This window comes from Nothoprocta perdicaria, unplaced genomic scaffold (genome assembly GCF_003342845.1).
Source record: "Nothoprocta perdicaria isolate Ctin4 unplaced genomic scaffold, notPer1 scaffold_9, whole genome shotgun sequence".
In the NCBI taxonomy this organism is placed as follows: domain Eukaryota; kingdom Metazoa; phylum Chordata; class Aves; order Tinamiformes; family Tinamidae; genus Nothoprocta; species Nothoprocta perdicaria.
Window position 1 is genome coordinate 7,905,522 of NW_020456198.1, and position 12,480 is coordinate 7,918,001.

A 12,480-nucleotide genomic window follows, 5' to 3' on the forward strand; every position below is an offset into this window, starting at 1 on the left:
CGGAAGAGCAGAGCTGCCCGTTCCGCTGCTCTGGGAGGTGTTGGCTCAGGAAGGGGCCCTGCAGATCACCATGTTTTTCCTCCTTTTATTGCTGAAGACGACAGGGAACGTGAGCAGGATGTTTAGCTTATCGCCCTCCCTCTGCTCTTCCTGCATAAATTCCCCATCCGACGTCTCCGTGGTCGGTTTCCCGCCGCGGCGGCCGCGTGAGGAGCCCCGGGCGCAGCCTTGGTCGCTGCTGGCTGAGTGGGACACAGTGACTGTCCCTGCAGCCACCGCCGCTCCTGCAGCCGAACAGCGGCCGCGGGGGCGGCTGCTCCGCACGGCGGCTCCCGCTCGCTCCTTGGCCGCATCCCGAGCGGCGCGAGGGTGGGAAGGGGGCCCGGCCCGACGGGCAACGTGTGTCTGTCCACACTGCTCCCATCCGTGCTGCTCCCGTCCGCGCTGCTCCCGCCTGCGACCGCCGCCACCCTGTCCCAGGCTTGTGGTCCCGCATCCCTCTCCCTTTGGCAAAACAGGGCAATGAAAAACCACGCGGGAGCAGACCGTCAGCACACAGGCAGGCTCCGTAATAAGGTGAACCAGGTCATAACAGATTGGCATTCACTTGATTCTTGTTGCAAATAATTTTATCGCAAAATTTTAAGAAATATATGTATTTTTTTCTTCTGTTGCCAGTGTCCTTTTTTTGTGTTCTGTTGCCTCTGTCCTTTTTATTTCCTACTAGCCACCTGTTGAATTAGGGAGAATGTAAAATTTATCAGAGCAACAATATATATTTAAAAAGAAATGTGCAAGCATGTGTGCAGCAATAAAAAGCTTTATATTTCACTACATCTTTCTGTTCTGTGGCGTGTCTTGTCACCCCTGCCAGAACTGTTGGTGCTTCTGTCCTTGCTGACGAGTTTATTCTTCTCGTTGAATCCAAGGGTGGGGATTCCTTAGGCTCCACGGAAAGTTGCTTCCCTCGCTGACCTCTGCTGTCCCCGGGACTCGTCATTTCCACCCTCCGAAGGGTCGGGTCTCTTGCTCCGTGCCCTGCCCTGGGGCGGCCGCGGTAGCTCCCGTGCGGAGCGGCGGTGACGGGGCGGCCCCGGTGGCCTCGGAGGGTGGCTGGGGCGCGGGAGCCCCGGGCGTCCCTGCAGCTCTTGGGGGAGATGTGACAGCGTCCCCGGTGCTGGTGCTGTTGGGAGGGACGTTGCTGGGGAAAACTCACGCAATAATCGGCGAACAGAACCCGCGGGGAGCCTGGGGAGAAGGCGGCAATGTCCTCAAAAGCCTCGGGCTGTTGGGGTTTGGTCCCGGGCGAGCTGCAGCGCTGGCACATTCCTGCCGAGCGCCCTGTGGCTGCTCCTGGTGCCGCGGCTTCCCCCTTCCCTACAGGCGCCCGGGCCGCTCGATCCCCCCTTGCGATGGGGGCACTGGGTCCTGCACGGTCGCTAGGGACGAGCGGGTCCAGCTGAGGCTGCTGCTGAGAAGCGGAGGCTGCTTCGGGACTCTCCTCCCTGCGGGTGCCAGTGCCACAGCAGCAGGTTTCACCCTGCCTTGGAGCTAACCAGCTTTGACGTAACAAATTTACTAAGATAATGGCAACCACGGGGGCGGCTGCTCCTCCGAGGAGGCCCCTTTGCCGTATGGAGCTGCCCGGCTCGCGGCTGCTCTCGCTGCCTGCCTGGTTATGTGCTCGGGGAGCCGGGGAGCGAGCGCCGTGCCAGGGTCAAGCGGGGCAGGCTGAGCAGAGCGCCCAGGAGCGAGGAGAGGCTGGAGCAGGGGCTGTGCCCAGACCTCTCGCAGGGAAGGGCTGGTGTTTGGGGGTGGGCGGATGGTCCTTTCTGTAGCTCCTGTAAGAAAGGTCCTGTTTGGAACCCAGAGGGGGTCAGGGGCCGGACACGGCAAGTTCTGCAGGGAGGGAGGCCGGGGGGGGGGGCTGCAGCCGCAGCCCTGGAAGCTGCTGCGCCCGGCGCTGGGACGGGGCACAGGGGCAGGACCCTTCTCGTCCCGTGGGGAGTGTGGCAAGCTCACAAGTTGGGCAGGGTTTGCAGGGTGTTTTGGGAGACTAAAAGCTCTGGAAGGGGATGGGTACCCAGCAAAGAGCCAGCCCAGGCCCCAGGGCTCTGGGGAGCGCGCGGGAGCTTCCCCCTCCCTCCCTGGTCGCGGCAGAGCAAGCGCCGGGGAAAGGGCAGCCCTGGGAAGCGAGACCGACTGCGGGCTGGAGCCGCCCCGTTGGCTTTCCCATGTCTTGTCTCTGGAGGCCTGTGCTGCTCCCTGGTCGCCAATACAACAGAACAGGAGGCCTTGGGGCTGATCTATCAGGAATGGGGGTTTGGAGGCCGGGAAGGCTGGAGACTCCGCAGGCCAGGGGCGGACTTCGGTTAAGGCCAAGCCTTAGGTGAGGCTACGAGACTGGACACCTCCGTTCATGGGATCTGGGAAATGGAGAGGGGCATCCTAAAGAAATCTAGATTAACACCACGCAGCCCCCGCCGCGGGGCTGAGCTGACCTGGTGTCTCCTCCTGCTCGCTGGGTTTTCTTCTGAGGCGGCCCAGCACAGCACTAACATGGCTGTGAGTTTTCTGAAGCGTCTCTCTGCCCCAGGACACAAAGCTGAGCTGTTAGGTGGGAGTTTTAAAGTGAGGCTGCTGGGGGCAAGTTCGAGCTCATCTCCCTTCCCTCCTCCACAAGGAGCTGCAGCTGCTTGGAGCCGCGTGGGGCTCTCCTGCCGCGAAGCTTCGGGGTTAATCTTGGTGGCCTTAGGGAAGCTGCTGGTTTTCAATGAAAGCCCTTGCGTGTTTTCCATCTAAATAGAGAGGCGACCATGAAGTGAAGCTGCTGTCCTTGGCAAGCCGGGCTTTTCCCAGAGCTTTTCCCGGGGCTCTGCCTCGTGCCAGGCCTGGCCCCGGGCCAGCGGGTTCCCTTGTCCCTGGTCACGGCCCCTTCCCGCCTGGGGGCCGCAGCCCCCGCTCCTCCCTGCCCCGTTTGCCCGTGGGCCCCGCTGGACGTCCTGGCCTCTTCCCTGCTCTCCCCCGGCCTCGGGGGCTTCTCGGCCAACTTTCCTCTAGTTAGACGTTAGCGTGAGTTTCGTGCCTATCATGCGATCCATCCAAACTCTTAATTAATCCCTTAGGATTTTTTTTGCCGCGGTGCTCCACAGGCCCACAGGCCTTGGGGAGCAGGACAGGCTGCCCGTCCCCATGGGCTGCGGGCCGGGGAGCAGCCAGGGGCCCCGCGGGACCCCCCGGTGCCGGCCACGGTCCCCGGCGGCAGCGCCCGGCCCCGCGCCCGCCGCGCTGAAGGACGCCCTCGCTCCCTTCAGAAAACATAACTTTATTATCCGCTGCAATATACATTGTATTCCTTTAAGAATCCTAGACTTGTACATGTTTTTTCCCACTGAAAATACATGTGTATGTATATATGTCTTTTTTATATATATATATATATGTATTTAATTGAACTGGAACACAGTGGAAAGAAGAGAGGCAAGCTCAGAAATAACGTGGCAAAGGAAGTGTGCTCTCCGCGGGTTTGTGCTGGCAGGGCGTGAGGTTAGTGGTACAAAAAGGGCAGGTAAAGCCAGAAAACGTCGCGGGGGGGACGCGCTCCCCGGCTGCTCCTGCCCGGCCCGCAGCACCCGCTCCGGCGCCCTGCCCTGCAGAGGCTCCCTGCCGTTCGGAAGCATTGCCCTCGGCGGCAGCCCTGCTCGCGGCTGATGTGCTCGGCAGAGGAGGCGCTTTGCTCCAGGGCAGGGGCGATGGAGCCGGGTCAGCAGGAAGCAGCTGAAGTGCAGGGCAGGGGCAGCGGGAGGGGGGCACTCACGGGGTCGCTCCCGGCTCGGCTTCCATGCGGATCCCGCGTGAGGAGCCGGAGGTGCCCGGCAGCCCCCGGCCCAGTGCCGGCAGCTCCTGCTTGGGAGCGTTTCCCTGCACTCGTGTTCCCAGAAAACAGCTTCAGAAAAGCGGGTGGGCGTTTCTGGTTTGTTATGTTGTTTTTAACCTGAACTACATTTTATTTTTAACCTGGTTTTTCAAAGGTGGCTTCCCTGGGCCACATAACCCGTGCTGAGCTTAGCTAGGCAGGACCATGAGCCTTCGCTTGGCGATGTAAGTGCTTTCGGAGGCGCTTTAGCCAAGGCGCTGCCTGCAGAGCTGCCTGTGCCCGGGCTGGGGGCTCCAGCTGCAGCTGCTGCTGCCCACCAAGTGCCATCAGGGTGGGCAAGGGGCTGACGGACGTGAGCAGGGATTGCTCCTCCCGACCTCCTCAGGAAAACTGGTTTTGGGGAAAAACCCTCAACCTGAAGTCATCCCCCGGCTACCACCCCCAACATCCGTCCCCCCTCATCACCCCTGCCCCGTTCCTGCTCCGCTGCAGGAGCAGGGTGGGTTTCTCCCCTGGAAGCCTCCCAGCCTTGCCAGCGTTCCCCAGTAAGGAAGAGGCGCTGGAGGCAGAGGCCCGGCCGCAGGGCAGGTGACAGGGACACTCCGCAAGACGGTCCAATTTCTCTCACGGAGCGATGCCCACCTTGCTGTCCTTGCAAAACTGGAGGGACAGTGGCACGTCCAACTCCTCCCCTTTGGCTAATGCCAAGAGACAGATCAAACCCAGGGCCCCCTGAGGCGAGCGTGCCTGCACGGCCGCGCTGTGATCCCTGCGCTGCTTCTGCTGCTCGAGGCAGGGCCTCGCTCCACGCCTGCAGCCCCGCTGCAGCTGCAGCCCCACCAGCCCTCGCATCCGGCTCCTCTGCACCCCTGCATCAGCCCCCGAACTGATCCACTGCACTGGATCAACCCCCAAACTGATCCACTGAGCTGGATCCAGCCCCCGAACTGATCCACTGCACTGGATCCAGCCCCCGAACTGATCCACTGAGCTGGATCAACCCCCAAACTGATCCACTGAGCTGGATCAACTCCCAAACTGATCCACTGAGCTGGATCAGCCCCCGAACTGATCCACTGAGCTGGATCAACTCCCAAACTGATCCATTGAGCTGGATCAGCCCCCGAACTGATCCACTGCACTGGATCAACCCCCAAACTGATCCCCCGAGCTGGATCCAGCCCCCTAACACATCCACTGAACTGGATCCAGCCCCTGAACTGATCCATTGAACTGGATCAGCCCCCGAACTGATCCACTGAACTGGATCAGCCCCTGAACTGATCCATGGAGCTGATCGGGGGGGCCCCTGAATGCCCCAGACATCAACACCTACCTTGGGCAGGTGGCTGTACCCCGTGCTGGAGGGGGCCACAAAAAAAGGGGCATTTCAGCCCTGTGCTGAGGTGCCTGGGTGGCTTGGGAGGCGAACGGGCAGCGCCTGGAAAGCTTTTCTGCCCACGCTCCCGCTGCCCGGCGGACCATGAGGACGCCCGCTGCGACTCCCCACCCGCCACATGCTCCGCGCTTCTCTGCAGCCTTTTCTTTATCAGGACATTTTCCAACTGATGAGGGAAAACAACAGATTATAACTGTGAAGTTATGGTGAGAGAACTGGATCCTGGTAGGACAACATTATTCCTTGCCAAGAGAAGGAACAATTAACCCTTTCTGTAGACTCTCCTCCCATTTCTTCCGCAGCTCCCAGTCACCTCTATATACATCATATATTATATTACTATATTCTCTTAAAACTCTGACTTTGCTTCTTTAGTTTCAGTAGCACAAGTAATTAATCCAAAAATTAAAAAAAAAAAAATAGACAGAAAGCAGCCCCTAGGAATATATACAGAGCAGTTCACCTTGCAGAGATGGGGGGCTGGCACTGGGAATAGCTCGGGTTTTGAATGCGATAAGCATTCCACATTCATCCTTTCCCCGTCTGGGATTCTGTTCTGATGCTGGAAATAAAGAAGCTGTTCACCAGGCCTTCCCAGGGCGCAGCCCCCGAGGAGCCAGGCTGGGGAGGAAACACAACGTTGATTCTCTCCCCTGGGCCTGGCCTGCAAATAAAGGCAGCATCCAACGGGATCGACCTTGAAAACCACCCATTCCCTTCCCTTCCAAGCAGGAGCCTATTCCCACCCCGCGATTCCCTGAGTCTTCATGACCCAGGCACCTTTCTCCTCACAAGGGCCAGGACCTTTCAGGTACTGGATGGTGGGAAGAGGAATGGGGCTGTACATACCTGCAAGCGAAACCGTAAAATGGAAGATATGCACGTGTTTAACATACCAAAAATTATTGCAGTATAAATACGTTCCTGGCACCTCAGCAAAACCAGGGAAGGGGAAGTGATAGAGGCGGCTTAGTGGATAAGGGGCTCCTTAATAAAACTACTCAACCTGGAAAGCTTTAACGGCTGCTCCCACAGCTATAAATTCTTTCTGAGATTAGGGCAATGGCCATTTACGTGAGCAAAAAATGCTCCATCTTGTTCCTCTCCCCCCCGCCCTCCCTCATGCTGCGCATGATAAAATATCCCGAGAGTCTCTCCGCGTCAGACCTTTTTCAGAGAGACTCCTATAAGAACAGCATCCCACCCCAGAAAACCCCAGTAAGAGTTGCAAAAATAATTGCTCTTAAGTATGGCTGGTTTCCCCAGCTGCTGAGACCTTCTGGCCGACCCACGATAGTATTTCTGTGAAGACAGAGGTAGTGACCTCGGGCAGCTCTTTGTGCAGGGCATGGTAGGCTTCCTCATACACCTGCAAGTAGGAACACAGGGAAGATTAGTGCAGACGAGAAACATGAACGAACAAAGTCACATCTAGTCAGCAGCCCAGCACATCCTGCCCACACCTGGTCATTTTTTTTCCTAGATGTGGCAGGTTATGAAACCAGAGAGGTTCCCTGAGCTTCGACCCACTCCATAAAGGGCTCCCACTGGACTCTCAACTTCTGTGCTGATGGAGCCTCTTTTGGATTGTGCTGGAGGCAGATGTTGTTTTTCTTGATGATTCTTTTCTAGGGGTGGAAAACAAGCATAAAGGGGGCAGCGAGAAAGGTCAAGACACCTTATGTCTCTACACTTCATGTGTTCTGCTGGGTTCATGAGTGAGATCCCATGTGTCCCCAGCTGAGCCCTTCAAACCAGTCACTTTAGCAAGCTGCCTGGTGCAGTGTGGCCTTTATAGGCCACAGAAGGGAATGGAAAGGAAGGATTTTTTTTTCCCCTGCTTCTGATTCCCTTTTCTCAGTCAGGTCCTCATGGCAAATGGCTCCTCCAAGATTTGATCCCTTCTTCGTTTCCCATCCCTGACATCTGCCAACCTTCCAGCTCCCTCCCATTTTCACTGCGTCCTGCTTCTTTGCTGCACTTGGCATTCATGGTGCTCAAGCAAGGAGGCTTTGCCTTTGGAGCTTGACACTTGGGCCTGACCCAAGCACTCTGCTGACCCTTTAGCAAGCTCTGCTGTTTCTTACCCCTGTAAGAAGCAGGAAATATTTATCATGCCCTTGGAGTTTAAAGGACAATGGGGGATGTTCCCATCATGCCTTGTGTAATTTTACTTCTTTTATGCCCAAACTATCCAGTTATTTTTCTGACGACAAAAGCTTTCCCTTGGTCACCCTGTCTCTCTTTCAGGCTCATTCATGTGCTAACAATTGGTTAATCAGCTGTGGCTCTCTTGAAATGAGCAGATGCGAAGTGGCTTTTGTTGAGCTGTGCTTTGGAAAGGCCTCCCTGCACCTTTATGCGCTGGGGCGTGAGGTGAGGTTGGTGCTAACATGGTTGGCCTTGTTCAGAAGAGCTGCTGGGCTCAGCGCTTCACCTGGTTATGAGCCTGGCTCCGCGGACGTGTCAATTGGTTCATGTCACAGAGATCCCTAGGTACACAGCCACCCCCAGGACCAGGTATTCACATCACCCAGGACCACACTCCAAAAAGGGAGCTGAATCCTCACCTCTGAGGGTCCTGTCAACCCTTGAAGGCAAGAAGCAAGCTTAGCCCTGTCACTTGTTAGAACTTGGGTAATAGCCAAGATGCCTTGAGAGAAGCTTTGGACCTGTGCTTAGCTGCTATGCTGACTGCTGTGCTAGCTGATAGGTACATATCAGTGCAGTTCAGCTCTATACGGCCCTGCTTTCCCTCAACACCGCTTACACCTCTGAGGGGAGCTAAGCAGACTCCCTGCCCCTCACTGTGGCTGCTGCTCAGGCCAGCACTAACAGCACAGCTCTATAAAAAGCAAGAAAGCAAGATAACCTTGAGAGTCTTGTCCTGACTCTGCACTGTGTCCATCAGGAAATAGGACCCTTTGATATCGCAGAGCTTGTCAGAGGAGCCGTGTAGCACCAGGATGGGCAGAGTCAGCTTGGGCAGCGCTCGCTCAATTCTGGCAATGGCGTTCATCAGCTGGATGACAAAGGAGATCTTCATGCCACCGTGGTAGACCAGGGGATCTGCTGTGTATGACTCCATCTGGCAGGGAGAACAAGTCACTTTAAGGTTAGCGATATTTCATGCAAAAACACCAAAACAGCTCACCTTGGCCGTGAGGAGTCTCTTCCCTTTGCTTGCACAGTCATTTCCTGGCCTGTCAGGACATCCTGCCATCACAGTCAAAGCTGACATCTCTACTGCAGCTTCGCACAGAACCTGGCTTGTTCCGAGGTGCATATTTCTCTTTTACGTCACTAAAAAATATTTGAGCCAAAGATCTTTCTATAGGCAAACGATCAGTCAGCCAATGACTGTTCCCATGGGGACACCTGCTCACATCTATTTCTACCCTGACATGTCCTTCTGTCACTGAAAGGTGACACTTACTTCTGTGCATATGGTTCTTCAGTCTGCATTATTTTAAAATTCATATTGTCCAAGGCCTTGGCTTTGGTGAGGTCCTGGATGTTCCTCTTTCCTGGGATAAGGACAGTGATGCAAAGTGAGAGCATATCTGACTGCAAAGCTTCCTACAATGAAGGGTTCTCTCTCAGTGTAGCAAAGACAGGAGCTGCCCATGACCCTTCTCCTCAAGTTGGACTATTCCATGTTGGAGCCTGCAGGCCCAGGGCCCTTCCCTCCAAGGGAAGGTGGCTTCAAAGCACCTGCTTTGTGTGAAGAAAGTCGTGGGCTTGCGGTAAATAACATTTAGGGACCCCACTGGCTCAGTACAGATCTTCATTCAAATGTTGGCATTAGGTGGTAGGCAAAAAAATAATAAAAAAAATCAACCACTTGCTCAGGCAGACTGTGAGAGGATAAAAATGTACAAACGCTGGTGCAGAAAGTTGCTAGGAATGAGTAGTTACCGCAGCAGGCAAATCTACAGTAAATATTTGTATACTGTACACGAAGCCGGCCCACACAGCCACTGCCATCTCAATATTTGCCAGAGCGCTTTGATGATGGGTTGGTCCCTGGCACAGCCTCCAGTTCCTCCCAGCCCTGACAGATGTTTACAGAAATGCTGGTTATTTATAGGCGGGCTGGAGACAGCCCCGCTCTGTCCTCGCAGGCAGGGAGCACTGCTCAGATTCCCCTCCCACTATGGAAAGGTGGGTCCTCTCCTGCTGCACACGCCTGTCCTGAGGAGACCAAAGGTGGGACGTGATGATGATGCCACCCCAGGGACACCTCACTCCACGGAAGTTTGCTCCCAGATGTGCACCTTAGCAGGAGCACAATGACCTTCCTTGGCCCTGAGCTGCCGTGCTGAGAAGCCAGAGAGTGTCCGTGCTGAATTTTACATTTATCTCCCTGTGAGATGAGATTTCAGGCTGGCAGAAGGACGCTACGTGAAGGGAGATTTTCCAGATGGAGGGTTGAACTTGCCAAAGTTTGCACAGCCAGCTTCCCTGCCCATTCCCTCATGGGAAGAGGCAGCAGAAACAGATCTGGTGGTAAGGCATGTTGGTGCACAGAAGCCCTTCTTGCTTCCAGCACCATGGCTGCGGCCAGCCCCTGCACTAGACTCTGAAATGAGGAGCCTTTTTTGTCAGGGAGACAAACACAGGCTTCTCCTGTCACGCCCACAGCTCAGGAAAAGAGCATCTTCACTTTGACATCTCCCTTTCAAAGGAGCAAGTTCCCGTGCACTCCGAGGGTTTGGAGAACACCGTTTGTAAGAGGCCACTCCAAAGGTGAGAGTCTGGTTAGTGCAAAGGATCCACTCAAGCTTCTCTGAGCATCCTCACCTGCTAACGGTGTTAGAAGACGGAGACGTGGAGCAGTGTGTGCCCTATCTGCATTCACAGGGACTATGCAAGTGGGTGCAGAAACTGCTCTTCCCATTCTCCATCCCTGGCCATGAAACTGCTTTTTAAATTTTTTTCCCCAGAAAGAAGCATCACGCATGTGTTCATGGAAGAACTTCAACTTTCACTTCCCAAACACCAGCCACCTGTAATTTTGCCTGCGCTCTCTTTAGCTGCTGGGGGTACCCTGAAATTTTCAGCTAAACCTGTTGACTTTTCTTCAGCATTTTAAACAAAAACATCAGGCTCCCTGGCTACTTAGCAACTGGATCGGGAGCTACTTGGCCAGACCTATGTCATAGCACTTGCAGCAAAGCAACACAGCTTGGAGATGGGTTTCTTCCTATTTTTCAGTTGTTTTTTTTTTTTAATTGAAGGCAGCAGACGAAGGACTCCAGGGGGAAAAATCAAGTGGGGTGGGCGGATGGATTGACAGAAGTTCCATTCCCATGGAGTAAAATAATGTTGATGAATTTATATGTGAGTTGGCCCCCTCCCCACCCCCGTACACTGCCATAAATGCCAAGGGATGACCTAATGGGTTTCTTTCTTCTCTTTTCTTAAGGAACAGGAAATTTCTAGTTACTGAGGAGCCAACCAGTATTTTTGTATAGATGACAGGAGTTGAAAAAATAAAACCCGATCCCAACCATGATCAATCAGCACTGCAGGAGGGAGGATCCTAGTCCCTGTGAATGAACAACAGTTGGAGAATTACTGTTCAGTGTGTGAGGTGAGCGCAGGGCATCAGCTTGAGTGGGCAAAGGGGGGAATGCAAGAATGGGCTTTACCTTCTGGTGGGAAGGGGCAGCAAGGGAAGAGCCTGGCACAGTGGAGCAGTTTGGGATGGAGAAAAAGGGTTTAAAGAAAAGTTCTCTCCATCATTTTCTGTTGTAACCTTTAGCTGTACAAAAGGTTTGGAGAACATCGGGCTGGTCTTCAGCAGCCTGCAGGTCTCCCAGCCGCATTCTTGCTCCAGTGACCGAGGTGAGTTGGTGCATCAGGGTCAGCAAGGGTGACGCTGGCTCTAGATCCTGCAAGTCTGCCGTGAGCAGCAGGGAGAGCTCCCTTCGCAGCACCGAGCAAGGTGCACGCGCTGGGCCGCAGGTGCAGGAACCTTTGAGGCCATCTCCAGGGGCCAGGGACAGCCCTGTGATTTCTTCCAGCTGCAGCTCAGTGCAGGCTCCGTGGAGACCATCATCCCAGTCTTTTAAAGAGTCTTTTTAAAATATTAGATTTTTAATGCTAAGACAGAAGCAACGGTCAGGGTTCCTGCTGCAATAGGTTCCCTAGCTTAGAGGTTTGCATCTTTCTTTTGCATTTTGCACAGAATATATTCATTATAGAGAACAATACTATAGTCAGTGGGACTATTCCACTGAATTCAATGAGAACTAACAAAGATTAATGAGGTAAGAGAGTGTCCCCATGACCTTATTCACCTTGGAAGTAGGAATGGGTTTTTATGATTGTTTCTTGCTCCCTTCTGTGTCTCTTGCATTTGATATAACAAATAGACTAAACATCTCCTTACCATCCAGTGTTCCAGTCCCTAGACCCCGAGGCCAGACTTCTGGGAACAAAAACTCATCAGGAAATTCTTGGCTGATGTCCCAAAAATATTTCTAGAGAATAGAAAGTTGGCCTGGCAGAAGAATACATTTAACATATAAATAATGAATGTTTCCAGCACAGCGTGTGCTTTGAAGCTGCACATCCTGAGCCCAAAAGGAGGATGGCGCGTGTGTCGGTGGCAGTCGGAGCACTGACATGGTGTGTTGTTCTCAGTGAGTGCTGCAGCCTCGGATGCTGGTGTTTGAGGATGGTCAGGAAGGCACGTTACATCGACAGCTGGCTGGGGCACTTGTGTGTTTATTTTGCAGGCAGCAGCGCACGGAGGGGCTTGTTTTGTTTTAAAGACTACTCCATTACAGCAGATGCGAGTGAAGCAGATCTACATTATTAATCATTTCAAGAGGCTTGGACAAAAGGAGCTAAAGGTACAGGAGCTATCACATGCAACTGGACAGTATGGCTGAAGCTGCTCCATGGCCAAGGAAATGTCAGCGGGAAAAACCAACACTCAAAGGAAACACTTGGACTTGGAGCATCACGGAGCAGTGGGAGAAACAGCAAGTAACTGGGTATAAAAACACCCACAGTAGCTTTTAAAATAAACTATGCCCAGTGCTTGCTGTTGTGATTCTTAAAATCACTCCAGCAGCCTAACTGGAAATATCTGGACAACACTGTGCACCAAGCTAAGAGAGCTCACAGACACCTTTTTGAGTGCATTGTGATTTGAGCTGTCCTCGCTGCAGCACTTGTATCATTTGGTGCA

At 54.1% G+C, this 12,480-nt stretch overlaps 1 protein-coding gene across 1 annotated transcript in view; it reads right to left on the reverse strand.

The window, feature by feature from the left end:
- Positions 1 to 3,473: 3,473 nt before the first annotated feature.
- MGLL (monoglyceride lipase) overlaps positions 3,474 to 12,480 on the reverse strand; it is a 65,105-nt gene continuing 56,098 nt past the window's right edge. Inside the window, exons 7-8 of the mRNA XM_026052536.1 lie at positions 8,149 to 8,364; positions 3,474 to 6,645 (exon numbers count right to left, since the gene is read on the reverse strand). Of these exons, the coding sequence (XP_025908321.1) occupies positions 6,520 to 6,645; positions 8,149 to 8,364 (342 nt within the window). The 3' untranslated portion in view covers positions 3,474 to 6,519. The remainder of the gene's footprint in view (positions 6,646 to 8,148; positions 8,365 to 12,480) is intronic.